The sequence below is a fragment of the Parus major genome, chromosome 4 (assembly GCF_001522545.3).
Source record: "Parus major isolate Abel chromosome 4, Parus_major1.1, whole genome shotgun sequence".
Classification (NCBI taxonomy): Eukaryota; Metazoa; Chordata; class Aves; order Passeriformes; family Paridae; genus Parus; species Parus major.
The window spans coordinates 40,467,050-40,485,654 of NC_031771.1; the positions used below are offsets into that span (position 1 = coordinate 40,467,050).

Below are 18,605 nucleotides of genomic sequence, written 5' to 3' on the forward strand. Positions count from 1 at the left end.
TCTGATGGTTTACTGCTGATAGAACTTCAGGACATTAATATTTAGAAAAATATATAATATCGAGTAAGCCACTTAATTGCATAGAACAAACCATAAAGTAAAACCATTTACTCTATATTAAAGAATTTCAATATAACATTTATTTCTACATAACATTTAGCTGCAGAAAGCTCAGCTGGCTGTCACAAAAAAAAAACAAAACAACAAGCTTTCAATATAGAAGAATAGGTTCTGCAAATAACCTTGGGCAAGAGATTCAGCAAGTAAACTGTCAGCCACATTTCTGGTGGTTACAAATGCCTCTCTCCCAGGTTCCTTCTAAACCGACCTAGAGACTAATTGCTTTGTGAAACAAAATATGGCTTACACTGAGTGATCGAACAAGAAAAAACATGTAAGAAAAGTTTCATGACATCCTGCTAATGTTCCACATTCAATCTGGTATCACACATTTAGCAGCTGAAAGTTTCTCTGAGGTGAGGTTTTTTTCTCTGCTTGTTATGAGAACACTTTTTTTCTTCTTTTTTTAACATGAGTGACTATAACTTGCTTACTCCTAAAGGCAATTAACAGATGGAGCTCCGACTTTAATGGCAGTGTCTACCTCAACAAGGCACAGTGATGGCTGGAAGCTTTTGTATGGAATGTATGTGCTCACCCTTCTCAAAGATTATGAAGGGAAGGTCTGATCACACATCAGGAGGAAAACAGTCACAGTCCTCTAAGTACTACTACTATCTCTCAACTCCTGTTAGTAGGAGACAAGTTTCTGCCAATTCCATCTAACCATCTTGTACATGTCCTAAAACTCCTATAAGTGATATGGAATGTTGCATCTGCCTTGATAAAGTATTTCAAAATATAAGCTATTTTCAGCACTAGAAAGTACATCTTTCATGTCTTTCCTTAAGCAGCTTAAGAGCCCCCTATTAGTGAACATCTTCTCTGTTTCTAAGTATCTGTCTCCAGTGATCTGTATTTCCTCAAAAATTAATGTGAATAACTGGTGTGCATTGCAACTGCATATATTAGTATGACTGTGTACTGCTCCCTACCAATCCACATCTCTTCTTCCCTTCCTCTTTACACCTTGCTAATTCCAAAGAATGTGAATTAGTATATACACCATGTAAATAATTAAGGATGTCCTTTGAAACAGGTAAGCTCACTAAGAGCAGCTTCAAATATGGACATCAATCTTAAAGACACAATAACTTTATTTTTAAAAGTTAGTCTGTGATATCCTAAGTAAAACATTACCAGTAAGCCTGTGCTGCTGTCAGAGCATTTTGAATAAAGTTTCTGTAGTACCCAATGTACCTGGAACTTTGAAGACAGTCCTTCACATTGGGAAAAAAAAAACCAAACAAAACAACTACCTTCTCTAGCAGAAGAGCTTAACTGAACCACTGCAATCAGAATTACTCTGGTAGATGACAGTTTTCAGAAGCTTCCTCAAAGAATACTGCTATTTATCAATATATGAACTAAATAATTGAAAGAAAAAGTTGATAAAAAATGAAGTATTTTTCATCTCATGTCTGCATTTTCATTTCTTTCAATGAAAGAAATGAAAATCTTTGCTTTCTTTTTACATTTTGGAACCTTTAGGACTACAAAATCTACAAATATTCAACCTGTTAAGGTATGAAGAAAAATATTAAAATATATATTTGAAAATAATACCAATTTAGGTATAGGATTTTAACATTATATATTTTTATTTATTTTTTTACTGTAATTAATTACTCCATCAGGAACAGGAAAATTGTGAAAGAATGAACTTAATCAGTGCTTCAACCATTTTTGCTTTCCTGAAGGCAGCTAGATCGGCAGGAGAAGAGATAAAGTAACTATGAATAGCAAAGCAAAAGTAACCCCAAATTTACCCTCATTCTGTAAGATGAATACAACAGCCCAAACTTTCATGTAGTATGAAATATGTATCATCAACCATGAACCTTGCTAAAGTCAATAATACTCTGACAGAAGTTTCCAACTTGCAGAATTTTTAGCACAACATCCAAAGTTGATCTAAAGGCCATTGTACAAATTAATTTGGGATCTTCCTGTCAAAAACAACTATGTCTGTTGTCAGACTCTTGAGTGATAATAACAGGAAAAACAGGCAACTTTATAAGATTTGACATACTGTTAACACACCAAAAGAAGAATTATATTCAGTAATAAAATTTCCAACCATCACAAATATGGTCAATTTTGTGTGATACCAACAAGGTATAGCTTTCAGCAGAGCCACAATTGTGCCTACATAGCATTGTCCAGGCACTTAACATATTTGATTTTTTTTCTATTTTCTAATAAGGACTTATTAGATCTTAAGAGTTATTTTCTCACACTTGAAATATTTGAGTTTTCTGGTGAAACCTTAAGTTCTGTCAATCTTTAATGATAACCTATATATATATTAGAAGATTAAAATTTAAGTAAAGTACAAATATTACTTCAGAATATCTAAATGGAGTAATTATTCATAAGATTACCTATATCCTTTAGTTGAGATAACACATCATTCTTGTAGAAATTATCTCAAATAATAAGTGAAATACCACTAACAATGACCAGTAAGTCAATGGAAATGAAAAGATAGTCTTCAAAGCTCTCTACAGTCCATCAGTAGTAGTAAAGCCCTTGATTAATTTCAGCATAAATACTAACAATATTGAAGTGGGCCACGTGAAAGATTAGCACAAATTTATTACCATGCAAATATGCACTATACTTTTGAATGCACTGGTATTCTCTGCATTAGCTAACCCATAGAAAAAAATTAAAATATTTAAGAAATAAAAGTAACAAGCCCACGAAGAGCTGCTCAAACCAATTCTCAAAGACAGGGCTTGAATGTCTAATTAAAAAAAGAAAAATTTTAAAAATAGCAATAATAATGAAAAATAAGATTCCTACAATGGTGACCACAAATATCATTTGTATTTGTATTAGCACAGGCATTTGTATATTACACAGTGTACTAGTTTTTATTCTGTATTTCACATTCCAGAGCTAAACTTTGATGTTCCAACTGTTTGGTAATTCAACATACCCCAGAAAGAAACACATATTTAATGTCAATTTACTAAAGAGGAGGTAAGAAATGTGTTTGAAAATTACTTTTTTTCTCAGAAATGCTCATAACAATCTCTGAAAGACACCAGAGTGTTATTTCATACTGTATCAGGACTGACAGAAGCATTCAGAATTTATTTTAACAGTCTGACATATTTATCATTACATTAATATCAAAACTGTATTAAAAAGTGAATTTCAGTACATGCAATGAGAAATTGGCTACACTACAAAAGCACTGATAATAGTGTTATCTCTTCTGTTCCAGCAAATATAACCTCAAAGAGGAAGCTTCCCTCTATTGACAATTCAAAGCCTTCTTGAGTATTCACATTATGACTCTGACACTTGCATGACTGATAAGAGACAAAGTCAGAAAAAGTTTGAAGGTCATTCTTTTGTCTCGCTTAAAACTGGTATTTTTAATACCTTCCAGCAAGCCTTTTCTGGGAAACTCTTTCTTTGGAAATGCACTTTTTTGGGTAGATATTAAAATGCAACTACTGCATGACAGAAAGTCTTTTTTTTTCTTTTAACTTGCCATATTAAAATAAAAATTTAGGGAATAATAGAACTGACCTTTAAAATTAAAAGAAGCAGCACTGCCATTAGGAAATATACCTCTACATACAAAATGTTTGCTAGTTATGTTAAAAGATTAAGCTTTTAAAACTGATTATGTCTAGGCTCTAAGTACCAACTTGAATATGTATTTTCACTCAAATTTCCAAAGAGTTTTAGAGAATTATAAGAATATTAAAGGACTGAAAATTGTGTTGGAAAGTCAGGGGAAACAGGATAAAAGAAGGATAAAAAAAATATTTCTATAGTGTGACCTGTTAAATACAGAAAAATTGTATTCATCACATGTTAAAAAAACAAATTATCCTCATAGCCAGAAAGGAACTGAGATAAAAAAAACACTACTTTACACAGGAAGAATTGAAAGTCATATGTGTCAAAAGTCAGAAGGATTTCCACAAATTCTGTTCTCATTGTATGAAAAGAACTCAGACAGGAAAAAAGTATCCACTTCATAAGTATGGACTGAATGGGATTCATTACTGTGATCAAATAATTCAGAATCAAGGTACAAATTGTTGCATGCATGATCCATCCAATAATTAAAAACTTAATTTGAATACAAAAAATACACCACTGCAAAATGAGTCCCTGAGCAAAATCTTAAGTGAGAGACTTTGATATATTTACCCATGACTGGGCAATGCATAAGGGCCCTCCTGCTACTGCATAATCAAGCACTACTAATTAGGCTTTAAACGTATTTTTGAGATCACAGCTATATAATATGGTGAAGCTTACTCAATAAAAAAAAGAAAAAGGGCAAAAGAGAAAGAAAACAATTTAAACAAATATTATGCATAAGGACTGAACTTGTTTGCTTGGTATTTATGTTAATAACCCAACTGAACAGAGGCCCATTAAATAAATCAGCAGACATGTGCCTGTCACTTAGACCAATAAAATCCAGGATTCTGCTGAAGTTATTTCTGCTGTTGTTTTGTTTTGTTTTTACCCAGTTATCCTTTTCTTTTTCAAATTGTTGTTCTGTGTTTACTATTCCAGTTGTGCTGTCTATTTTCAGGATGCATCTTGCTCTGTGCTATAAACAATAATTCCCTTACAAACATTTTGGTGACTTTTTTGAGAAACACTGCTTGCCACTTACACAGCAAGACAATTGACTTAGCAATGTCTACTTCTAAACATAAGCATACATAACATAACATAACATAACAGCCATGTAAGCTATTCTTGAGCAAGATCTAATTGGAACTAATATAAATCAAACATTTCACCCAGTATCTTAGAATAGAATACCAATAGTTTAGTTTATGTCCTTTGGACATAACAGAAGAACAGAAAGCTTTAGTATTACTAACACAAGTTGTATGGTATTTCTGATAACGTGAGCTTTATAGAATCTGCAAAATAGTTTTCAGATTTCAGGGTATTTTACAGTGACTACTGAGAAGACAAAAGTATATATGTATACATTCAAATTCTTTTATAGTTACAGTCATTACATTAAATAGAAGCTTAACACCAACCAGTGAACATTAGATAAAGAAACTATTAATCTGCGAAATGCAAAAAAGTCAGGAAACGAGGTTCTTAATTTATTGAAAGATTCTCATTATTTGTTCTAAATCTAGAAAAAAAAATTATTCTTGCTATTGAAGCATTACTGTGCCAAAAGAAAAATGAATACACACATGTTCAAGTTGATTTTCACAGTTGCTTTGTTATCTGTTATTTGTCTACTGTTATAAAAGTCACAAACACCACCAACTCCTCCTCTGCTCCAACCAACTACAAAAACAGTTGAACCCAACAGTCAACTCCTGCCTTTACCAGAGCACCTACTTCCACATTCTGTTCATATGTATAACCCTGCCAAGTACCAGCTTATTCTATTTTAATTTTAGTATAGGAATAGGTTGTGCCTATCTGAGCATGCCAGCTGAAGTCAAAAGTGATTCCCCAGCTACCAGGGTTCAGACTGTTTAATCTTAATGCAGTTTTGCTGTTAGGAAGTGGGGGAAAAAAAGGAAACTAACAAGAACAGGACTCTTTTAAGTCTCAAACCCAATGGAATAAATAATAGTAGATACAGCATCATTAACCCCAAGAATAATTATAATGCTTCAAAAGAATACATAAGGAAAATAATGCAAGTAGGCATGTGTGTCTATCCCTGACTGTAACATATATCTAAAAGAGTTGTGTGGCAATATCTATAAATAGAAATAAAAAAATAAAATAAAATTAAAAATCAAGTCTTAGGAATGATTCAAAGACCAGAAAAACAAAAAACACATAAACTGCCACTTAATATCCAGGAACTCATATTTAATTGATATCTAATAGGTGAGGTATTATAGTACCACCTTACTTGCCTTTGAAGGCTCAGACTAGAATAGACTGCATGTACAATAAAACCTTTTAGTTCACCTTTTAATTTAGTCCTTATGACTTCTCCTGTATCTTCCTTCAGGAACAGTCAGTTAACATGAAAGGTTAGCCAAAGAAAAGAAATTAATGCTGGCATCAGAGCTAGACCAAAAAAAAGTCAGAATAATTTTTGTTTCCAAGAAAACGTACAAAAAGCATTTTATATTCAATAAAACATCAAGTAGCAAGTAACTATTGCCTTGCAGAAAAAAACCCAAAAAACCAAACATAAACCAAATCAAAAGTTCCTTATGTTCAACAAGAAGAAAAAAAAAACAAAAAAAACCCATAAAAAATTACTAAGGACAATAAAAAGGTATCTTTTTGAACCAGAGATTATGGGTGAATGAGTCCATGAAGGACTATCTGAAGTATGCTGCTTCATCTATGTTAACACACTTAAAAGAATGTTCCTTCCCTTGACATAGTTTGTAGGCAGAAAAGAAGTGAATCTGTTACACTGAAATGACAGCATTAGAGCTAACTAGCAAAACTATATGGAAAGGCAAGAGCTCACCACCATAAAAACACACCAGCTCTAGAAGGCTCTGCAGGACAGAAAATATTTTGAGACTTTCCTAGTAGTTCACAAGACAATTCCCAACTGCTGGTATTTTACTTCAGGAAAAAGAACATCTGCACCTTTGTACTACAGACTATGTTTCTACAGGGAATAGGTAAGATTCACAAAATAATCCATCAAAAAGAGTGAAAGATGGTGTTGCACAACATGGAAAATATGCTTCTTTCCTCTTCTCTGCCTTCCCCAGTCTCCAAATTGCAGGAGTTTAGAAGACAATTTTTTAACAGGTACAAGAAGAACATCTGTGTGGCTCTATTGAGAGAGCCAAACCTATACAGAGAAAAATCTCTGACTACCCCAGGCATAATATTTTCTTGTTTTCAGTGTGGACTTTGTAGTGATATCATAGTGTCACTTAAGCAAAAGTATGCTGTCAGAAGCTCTGAAAAGCTGTTCCACTGATCTAAGTCCAAATTCTATTAAAGTCAATGTTAAATTCTAATTAAGAATTCAGCTAAATCAGCTTTACTGAAGAGAAAGATAAAATTTACCTTGACTGTTCCTGAGGGAAATTAAAAACAAAAGACAAAAATAAATTAAAAGGTAAAATTAAAAGAATTCTGTGGATGGTTAAATACTGGAATAGGCTGGGAAACCATGGAGACATTCAAAATTCTCTTAGACAAAGCCCTGAGCAACCTTTGAGCAAGCAGCTGGACTACACAATCTTCAAAGTTAATCTTCCAGTTAAAATTATTTTAATAGATAAGGCTCTTACCATGTAAATCTCTACAACCAGTAAAGAACCAGGAAGACAGAAAAGACTAGATTCCTGCCCAGCATTTAAGCTGGCTTTACAAAAATCACTCTATTAGTAACAGAAGAACATGAACCAGTTACTCCCATGTGCCATTCTGGTTTTCTGCCTTAAAGTATATTCTACTGTATTGCGGTATCATTCTATCTTCAGATACCTCAAAAATTAATATATTTGAGGCTTCCCTGATTTCTGACATAAGAGCTGTTCTGCAGAAAACAGTTCTTCCAAATGAAAGGAAATGGCTTATAGTAGATCATTTACACTTGGCAAAAGGAAGGCAAAGGTGGGGGGGAGGCAAGGGGTGTTTCTTGTGGTACTTGGAAGTGGTATTAGTCAATTTAAATTTCTGTTGCTACAAGAAGCAATTAAAATCTGGTAGGTCTTTTTAATTTCTATTTTATTTTATTGAATGTTATCATGATAGACTGCTTGTTGAAATTTGGTTTTATTTCATGAGAACATGTTCCATTTTTAGTCAGACAAAATAAAAGCAAATGAATGGTACTATGTAAACTTCTACAGCATGCATGTGTGTAAACATTTACCATTTAAGAACACAGAGGTTCTTATTCTTCATCTCAGCAACACATATGTCCTGGCCATCTTCCCATCTCTTCCTTCCACAATAAAAAAAAAAAAAAAAGAGTACCAAATATTGTGTAAGGTTTCCCTTTTCTAATGTCAAGGCAGAAACACTGGTTATGCAGAATGCCAGATACAATCACCCTTGCAATCTCTAAAACCTTACACTGCTAGTAGGTAACATTTTGACTAAATCATGACAGAAATTTTATTTGAAAGCTTTAGAAACCCTTTACTTTTTGTAGCTTCTGAACAGATTCAGTGCTCTGATAACCACAGGAAAGCTATTTCATTAAAAACACTCACATGTAATGCACTACTAATTTCAATCCAGCATGCCATTATAAACAATTGACTATTCCAGTAAAATATTAAGATTTATTTTCAACTGTACTATGGCTGTGATTAGTGGCAACAGATGCACAAAAATATTGCTGTGGTAAAAGTCAGGCCAATCTGGATACCTTATGTTACGTACTGATAACAACCTTTATGAACTCTTTTTTAATCCAAAAGCGAGACAAACATAATAACATATCTTACAATAAACTAACTTTTGTATGTGCTCCACTGCTACCATCAATATAGCTACTTTTAGAAAAGAAAGGCATTACAGAGATAATCTTGGCAAAACATACTTCAAACATGCTTCCAGATACACTGAAGGCGAAAGGACAATGAATTTACTGTGACTTACTAAGGGTGAGTTGCTCTTTCAAAATGTTTCAAGAAAAAATTCCATATATTTTAATTAGATTTGTATCAGAAACTACAGTAGAATTAACCTTGGTAAGTGACATTTTATTGTGCTTAGCAGTAGAGGATTAGTGCAAATTAAGAATCCCAATATCCTTTGCATAAATTTTTCAGAATATCTTTGTTTTGTATTGACAAATGAAAAAATTATATCAGCAAATATTTTTTTCTTTTAACTTCAGAAACATACAGATTACTACATAACTGTATCAGCAAGAAAACTGAGTAAAGATTAGAGGTTATACAACTACAAAAAGTAGGGGGAAAAAAAACCAGAATGAATAAGCTCTACAGTTAAACAAATATTCATATTTAATGTGGTATTAAAGGGTGTTCTATCTAAAAGATCTTTTAATATACAAACTGCTTCCTAAGGAAAAAACTTGTGTTATACTTAAGGAATTTTAACAACCTTTTGAATATAAGAAAAAGAAAAATCCAGTTAATATAGTGGCAAATAATACCATCGTCTGTTTCACAAAGCATCAATTTAGGCAGGAAAACCACATAATATCTGATAATAAATTACCATATTTTCCTCTTCACACAAAAACTTTTCTAACTTCTAGTACTTGCTCTTAAGAAAAGAAAATTATGAACTTTGGAAACCATATTAATCCAGCATTTTAGATCAAGCTTGTCCTTTTCTCTGTTCTCATTTAGAGCAAACTTCCAACCATTTTAAAGATGCAATCTTGAGCATATTGCACAACAAAAATTGTAGAATTTTTATGCATAATAATAATTAAAGAAGGCAGATATTTCATGAACAGATATATATAAATGGTCTCTTAGCGATTGCTGCTATTTGTTTAAAAGCTGATGAAAATCTAGTGAGAATTTTTTGCTATTAGGTCAATTAAATAGCAGCAGAACTACCTCTAAAGAAGGCTCAAACCCATGTAATTGCTTTCTCCATTTTTACTTCTCTCACCACCAGCTCTATACAGATCAAGCTCTGAATAAAAATGAGAAGTCTCATAAGACTTTACACACAGACACCAACAGAATGTTTAATTGTCACTCTCCATCCCAGTAAAACAGGTTCAGATTTTACCATAACATAGTCAGTAAGGGCCCAATCCTAACAAAATTATTTGGGAAAAGGTGGAAAACTCTAGAAATAAAACCAAACTAAAGTATGTGTCAAAATAGAAGACTAGCACAGTTTCATAAACCTAAACCAGAACTGAAATAGCAAACAGTGCTACTGTGTTCAGCTTTCTACATAAAAAAATGGATGTTGTTCCATGAGTAACCAAAACCCAAAATTAGTTGATAATGGTAGGGAATAAAGGAACTACCTATAATAACTGCAACAAAAGAGACCATCAGCTTTATAGAATAGACCACATGGAAATATAAAAATATGGTTTCAAAGCTTCAAAGAGTATAATATTGCAGTTAAAGCAGCTTAGGTAATCATAAACACAATGCAAAAGCCAAGAGTTTTAAGAACTGGTGATGTAAGGTGCACAAGATACTGGGAAGAATAAGTGCTGTCTAAACAAAGGAAACAGATGTCCTTTCATCTTTTGAAAAACCCCCAGGAATTTAAGAACAAATTAAGTGTCATACAAAATTACAGCAAGAACAAACCATGTAATAGGAGATATTTGAAGCAGAGTTCATGAAGACAGAGTATTACCATTTTCTCAATCTGCTGGTATATCAGGCTAGTATAGAACTGAACCACTAACTTCTCTGAAATAAAAACTAAGAATCCATAATTTTCAACATAATAATAAAACTATTAAGCTTGGTGAGCCATTCTATGCATCCTCCTAAAACCAAAAATTTCTGTGGTAAGACTGTCAACAAAGTTTCAGACCATTACATACAAGTAATCCTTGCAAAAAACTGGCATGCAAATTGGAAATTGTTACTAAATGCTAAACATTGGAAAGAAAGTGATGAGTTAAATTTCATCCAGATTTAAAGACATCGGTTGCTGAAAATTCACGAAGTGTTACAGTGAATTATCATGGTTGAATAAATCTCACAGAAGGTTAGATAAGTACATTTATAGCTTCAAATTCACAGAAGCACAGATAAGTGTCAGAAAAATGAAACAGGAAAATGTTTAAGTGTTATTTGAAGGAAAAAAAACCCTAAACCACAATGTGAAATAGGTAAAGATTTATAGCCTACTTGTTAAGCTTCTAACACTTCTGAAGTTAGAGCTTTAAATGACAACTATACTGGTCAGTGATAGCTTAATTAAAGCAGGATCTTGGTAATCCTGTATTTATTCTTCTTTTAATTCTTAGAAACTAACTGGTTTTACTTACTGTCACGTACAAAGCTCCAAAGAGGTCTGACACATGAACAAGGAGAGACAGGTGAATCAAAGGCACAAATAACTTAGCTGAAGTAATAAAATGCATTGAAGCCAGGAAAGAATGTATGTTGACAAGTACAATACATTAGTAGCTAGAATTTAAAACCATCTTTACCATTATTTCCATTACTTAGTTGTGTGCACTAACATTCCCAAAGTAGTAGCACTTCAGACATGCAGGGTATGAAAACACAGACAAGCCAGCACAAAATCAGGAATATTTCAAAATTATTAAATGTCTTCCAAAAGACAAGTAATGTGTGTAAAATTGGATAAGGTAAAAACTAATTAGTCACAAACTATGTTTTTCGTATACAATATTTCTTCTTTCTGTCACTTCATAGAAAAGTGCCATAAATTTAATACTGTAAGGCAGTAATGAAAAATTCAAAATTTTCATAAACAGCATTTCATTGAGATTATTTATGTATCATCAAATCTATTTCTGAATAACAAAGTTCACAGATGAAATCCTGTCATATTATGACATCAATATTCTGCTTCATTCTGGATAAAACATAGATCAGTAATTAATTTCAAACTATCCTTTCTTGCTACTCCAATTAAGATATGACACAAAGAGAGCTTAAAATGAGTTGTTAACATGTAATACAGTTTCCTTTAACCAGTGATGGACAAAACTGAAAATAGCTCAATGGGCCATGAGTTATTTAACAAAAAAAAACAAAACAAAAAACCCCAACAACAACAACAAAAAAAACAGAACACTTTCCTGGTCACTGCATTGTAAAGTCCATCTCAAGAAATCCCTGTAAAAGTGGTAAATATCAAGGAGTGATTAGTCAAGGTCATTTTTACTTTCTTAGTGGGCAAAGAGATTTTATTCTCCTGAGATGTGACAAGCATTTGCTAAATTGTGAGCAGGAAGAAGCAAATAAGGTTATCCTTTAAAGGCAGCAGTAGCAGGATATAAAAGTAATTTTGGCCATAGTTAATTGTAGAAACTTAGTAAAGCTGATAGTTGATAGTTGAAATTGAAGGAGCATAGAGATACAAGAAAAAGCATTCTGTAAATTTTAGTGGAGGAGTTACAGACATGATGGAAAATGGTACAAAGCACATGAACGTACTTGGCATCTCCTTTTCTAATTAAAAGGACTGGGAGAGGAAAGTAAGAGGTTACAAACCTCAAAGGTTTCTGCAAAAAAACATTTGCGTAGCCTAAAAGGAGGAAACAAAATATTTATTTTCCACTGTGTGAGGAAGCACATCCCTATAAAAAGACACAATATCTACATTTATCTTTGGGCAGTGGGAATTGTGTGGTATGGAACAATTTCTAACACAGAGAGAAAGAAGTTTGAACAACACAACCATCCATTTCATTGCTCAAATCAGAGATGATGGCACCTTCTAAAGATCTGGAATTCCAAAACAGACTCTGCTTGCAACTAGGTTTCACACTCTGACAGACTTTCATACAGACCTAAGGAACTGCAATCATTTGCAATTGTAGGCTCACTGTAGCCAGTGTCTGTCTAACAACGTTTCCCCTCAAAACAAAATTAAAATAACCAACTCACCACTTGTCCATTCTGAGGATTTTTATGTGCATATGGTGGTCCACGGATGTGATTCCACATCTGACCAGATGTCATAGCAAATACAACGCACTAGAAAAAAAAAAAGAAAAACAACATATTCATTAATTTACTGTGAGAGACTGAACAGAAAACCATTCTGCTGGTTATTCATGCTTTAGATATGTAATTTTTTTCACTAACCAGACACCAGTATCTACCTCTATTTGAATTTTAGGATAGGATCTTCAGATGCAGATAAAATTCTTAATAACTTCTACCATTCTGAAAATGAGTTAGCTCAAGCCAGATTTTCCAAATTTCACTTGAAATAATCCTAATCGTATTTACACATCTACCTGACAAGTACTTGCAGCAGCAGAAGGCATTCATTGCAAATGTTCTAAAAACAAGTACTCAAGATTTATACAACCGTCTATGAAAATATTTATGCTTCTAAATCCTATACAAATACTTAGCTTACCTTTTGCTTTCATGTGACTGAAATTATATATAATAGAAAAAAACCAGTTATATAAAAAAAAAACAAAACTGTCCCGTTTTATGAAATTTTCATGGTGTGTTCTATATGACTGTGATTCATTTTAGCTATGACAAAAAACAATGGCTCATCTGTTGGAAAGGCTGAAAATTCCCTACAGAAAAAAGTGTGAAGTTAGGTGAGGGATGTGTGATAACTGTAAAAGCAGACCTTAATTCTTGTAGAAGATCACACAGTAGAATATACCTGACAAACACCAGTCATACCAAGAGTCATTAAGACTATTTTAAAGAGGAAAATACAGTATTTTTGATTACCAAGTGAAAGAGATTGGAACCATGTATCATGTAAATATGTCTGTAGTTTTATCAGTACAGATAATCCTTACAAAAAACATTTTAAGTACAGTTACATACACACATATTTTACTGTACATCAATATTCCCAATAGCATCGTAAAGTCATAGAGATATAGGTAGATGGATCATGAATGAAAAAATTCATACCATACTGACAAACTAAACCAGGGTTTGTTAAAACCCTTTAGAGTGTGTCCTTTAAAGAACATTTAGTAACATGTTTGTGAAGTAAATATAAGCTAGCGTGGCTCTGTATCTCTGTAAATGCAGCACTGCCACCTCTACAAATAAGAACAAGGCCTTACAACTGAATCTTGTAAAGCTTTATTCAAATCTGTCTTGGCTTTCCTGGCTTTGGGTTTTGTTTTTATTTGGGGTTTGGGTGGGTTTTTGTTTGGTTAGGTTTTTTTTGCTCTTGTTTGGTAGTTTTTGTGGGGGGTTTAACTATTTAGCCAAAACAGCAATTTTTTCCAAAGACCAGGTGACCATACCTAGTTTCCATTACACTGGCATATTACTTTTTTCCCCCTATTCTGTTTAGGATGAAACAGATAGGACCAACATAATGATGTAGTACAGTTGTGATGAGATGACAGCAGAGACAGCCAAAATGTAAACATAGGCTACAATGTGTCAGTATGGAATGACAAGAAACAATGCACAGGATTACACTGGAGATCCCAAGCCTATAAATATTACAATAGTGAATAATGAAACACAGACATGGGAGCTCGTCAAAAACAGTTTTACTGCTAAAAAAGAAAACAAGGGACAAGCATCCAACATATTTAAGACCACCTCGATTTACACTGTAAATTCTGATGAAACGTTTCGTTGCAGGTCACTGAAGAAGCGCAAAGCATGAAACAGCCCCAGGTGGACCCTAAACCAAGGAGGAAGAAAGCAGCATCATACTCCTCCCAGCAAGGAATGTGGAATGCTGATAACTCACCATAATACCACATTACCCCAAAGCAAAAGAATGATCTCCAGATCTAGAGAGAAGCAGTGGAAGAGTAATCATGACATAAGACAAAAGCAAAGATACCAAGATGTGCATGCAGAACTACTTAATTGTGGTGTTATTATAGAGACTTCTCTTGCAAGAGAAAGAAAAGATACATTTCAAAAACAGTTTAATTACAACTTTCTTGTAGTGCTACAATTTTAATTACAATAAGAGCATGTTCTTAGTTTTAATATAAAATCTGTTGCATTTTGCTTTTAACAGGTTTTGGAATGTAACAGCATAAAAATTAACATGGCAGATGAAGACATACTGGTAGTGATTGCTAGCAAACGGATTGTGTTTTAATTAAAAATATCCAACAAAATGAAAAGAGTATACAGTGACACTGCTGGGAAAAGAGTAACAGTTATTTCTATATCTTGCAGACTGTTTTAGTAGAGAAATTGATACTGCAATTTTGGTGATGAATCATGTAATAGATAGCTTATGTGAAAGCACACAAGTGTAGAAACTGAAAACATGGGTAACAAAAGTGAGGTGAAAGATATTTAGAAAGGCTGTAAAAAATAGCTGAAAAGTCAACGACTGAAAGATAACAGATGCATAGAGTATACAAACTGTGCCTTTCTGAAAGTGTGTTTTCCATGAGAAGTAATTTTTCTCATTTTTAAATTACTGTTTGTAATTTATATTCTCTAGGGCCAAATCTGCTTCCATATGGAAAGATCAAAAAGACTCTACCTCGTTTTATATATAGTCATATATTTTATAGATGATACATCTCCCAAATTACTGAAGATCTTTAATGCTTTAAATACCACACAGTGAGACAGTATAATATCTAACAAAAAAGTAATTAGAAGACACAATAGTGGGGAGAAGAAAATGTCGAGTATAAACATAACTGAAAAGCAAGGATTCAACAATATGGTTATTTAACGTGAAGGCATCTTTCATTTTCTTTCAGTTAGTGACCAAAAAAACAAATTTGGTATACCACACACTGGATCTGCCATGATTTCTTTCCATCATGTTCCTTCTCATGGTGTTTTTCAAAATTACTTTTTCAGCAGCCAAAATACATTTTCCAGTTTCTCCCTTGTCCTTTTCCAATCTCCATCTATTTTAAGTATCCTAAGAACTGAGCATTTTCACCATATTCCTTATGCAAGAATTTAGTATGCTACATATAGTGTTTGACATTAAAGCTCATTTCACTGTGCTCTACATTCTCCAATTACAATCATCTGTGTAAAAAAACATTGGAAACTACAGACTTGTAGTGTTTGTAAAATACGCACCATTATTTGTAGAACAGATGCATGCATCTATAATTCATGCTGATACACAATGCCTACCATTCCAAATGGCAGAGTTTCCATAGGATCCCATACTCTGGTATCCAAAAGTTTTCAAATTAACCATTACTGTGAGTTGATTTTTCCCAGTTAGAAACTTTGCCAAATTAATTCCTACAAATGATCAACCTTTTAATGAGTTCATATTTATTCTCAAATGTAGAGAAAGGGCACCTTCCTGCAGCTTTCTTGGATCTTGTCAAAGTTCAAAGAATGAAAATTGGAATAAAGGAGAAGATTTAAGTTGAGCATTTATCTCTGATAACAATGCCATTTTTCCATAGTAGAGTCTGCATTTCAGCAGTTCTAGAGAGGAATACTACAGACACACTTTTCATCCATCTGCTCCTTTCTTTCTCCTTGTCAGACTCCAAGAACTGCTGCATGCCACCTGATTTATCAATGGAGTTCAGGTTTTTTTTTTTCAGATTTTAAGCTACTATAAGAGCTTCCAGATTTAGCTAGCTTATTCTGCATCTAAATTATAAAAGCAAGTGGAATATTTGGCTCTGTAGCCAAATACTGGTGTATTGGCTTGTGTAGTAGAAAGGAAAAGAACAATGATTTACTACAGCATAGTATGGTTCCAAGACCAAATGCCCACAGGATTTCTTCAGTGGCCATTCAGTCTACCCCTATCACCAGTCCTAGCTGAGTACACTCTTTATGTAGATAGATCTACTGCAGGACCTTGTTAACAAATTATAAGTGATGCTTCCTTGTTGCTTCCATCCTTAGTTTCACTAAGGGGGAGACTGCTTTAAGCTCACCTGTGGTGCATCTGTGTGCAAATCACAAATTTTCTAAGAACAAATACAAGGTAAAGTAAGGACCAAAAGTCCCAGCAGCACACTGAATTGCGAGCAAGACACGAGTGCACAGGTACATAAGCAGAAATTTTCAACTGTTCTTGGTCTTGCAAACTTTGCAAATTATTTATTTGGGTTTAATACATCCCCTACTCAAAGGCCTACATTCTATTTAACACTGTCTGCTAGTTCATTAAACAAACCTGCTAGGGACTTAAAAAGTAATTTAGTATGCATTTTGAAGAGAAGCTTTCTATTAGCAGATACTATACAAAGCAAATAATTAGATTTCTTTGTAAGTTTAGACACAAGAACACAAAAAAAATTTTGTAATGTAAGAAAAGTCATGACATTTTAGATTCATGATTCATTTATGAACATAGTTAAATCCAAGCATAGGTTCAATAAAATGTGGACACATGACAGCTAGTTCTACCCTTTATATATTGTTCTGTATATGTATATTCTAACCATATCAGAATGATTCCTTTAAAGAAATGCAATCCTTTTTTATCCAGTTAAGCCTTGTTTTTGCACTCAATGAAGGCTCTCATGCTATGAGAGCTGTACTCCATTTCTAAATCCATCACTTATCAGACTCTCCAATAAGAGATACACAATTAAGGGACAAAGTACAACACAAAGAGAATGTATTTCTATATTTTTAAATGTGCATCTCTAAAACCAATAACTATATGAAGAAAAGGAAATTAACAACCAGAATTTACTGATGCTCTTTTGAGATGTCTACCTAGTCACGCAGAGAAGACTTAGTTTTTCTGTGTATCTTTTAATAAAGCACATTAATTTTCTAATCCTCATTTTCAGAAAGGGGTGAAAAAGGCACTAGTAGCCATAAGACCCTCCAAACTCCTTTGGGCCAATAACTGTTGATGAATGTACTATGTGGTGTAGGTACTGAGGAGTGTATATGCACAGTACACACTTCTCATACCCATTAACTATTATGAGAACAGTAAACACAGACTTTGTATCCTTATTCAAGCGACCTGTCATATTTTGCCCAACAGGGTTAACTCCTAGGCACCTGCCTTCTAGCAGGTCAATCTCAGCAGAGATTTTGTCTTCCCTGATTCCACAGGTATATAGGCAAATCTGAAATATATACATAAAGTAAAACTGAAAATTACATGCAGAAAACAACAGCTTGGTAAAGAAAATGCTGTCAAAAGACAGCCCAGCCAACAGAACAGAAACTCTCAGTACATGCACTGTTGTCTAAAATGAAATAATTCCTTATCAAAATTGTTAGAACCTTGCCTAGTTTATACCATCTGACCTTTTCTTCCCTCTGCTTGAAAAATGAAGAGTCATGAAAGTCCAGATTCTTGTTATCAGCATAAAAAGACAGGAGACTGCAAATATCTAAGGACTGAAGTCCTTCGTCATCTTTGTATTGGCATGTCAGAGGGAAAAATATCCATAGATGAATAGCAGAATTTGAATTGAAGCCCAAGATAATCTAGGGGATAAATTTTTCATGTGATTTCAAAAGACATCTTTTGGGATATTATGTACTGGGACTCAGCCATCCTGGTTTGCCATCCTAAAAGTCTTCTGGGTAATGTTGCAAGTGAAAATGCCTAAGGCATACAAGATACTACCAGAGCCTGCAGTGCTTCAAAGAGGGAATGAAACCACAAATATTGCTGTTGTGCAATCTAATTCTGAGGGCAAACCAATTCAATGGTCTTGTGTCAGCTGGCATTGGAATCAACATGTGAGATCAAACCTGTGATCTTGCTTCTTTAAGTCCGTCAAAACTATTAGATGCATCATTAAAAATTGCATCCCTAAATATTCTTCTAAAACACTACTGGAAATACTGTCTATAAGACACAACATTTTTATATCAACAGTTATTAAATTAACATTTCTGGGATCTTCTGTTAAAACAGCACAGACTCTTTATGTTGAGAATTTCCTTCCAATTTTTAACAATAGATCATTCAATCAGGCA

At 33.5% G+C, this 18,605-nt stretch overlaps 1 protein-coding gene across 2 annotated transcripts in view; it reads right to left on the bottom strand.

Annotated features, from left to right (window-relative positions):
- Positions 1–18,605, bottom strand: part of TUSC3 (tumor suppressor candidate 3) — an 87,957-nt gene that overhangs the window by 36,224 nt on the left and 33,128 nt on the right. For both annotated transcript variants that reach the window (XM_015625489.2, XM_015625491.3), the window contains exon 6: positions 12,630–12,719. In XM_015625489.2, the coding sequence (XP_015480975.1) occupies positions 12,630–12,719 (90 nt within the window). The remainder of the gene's footprint in view (positions 1–12,629; positions 12,720–18,605) is intronic.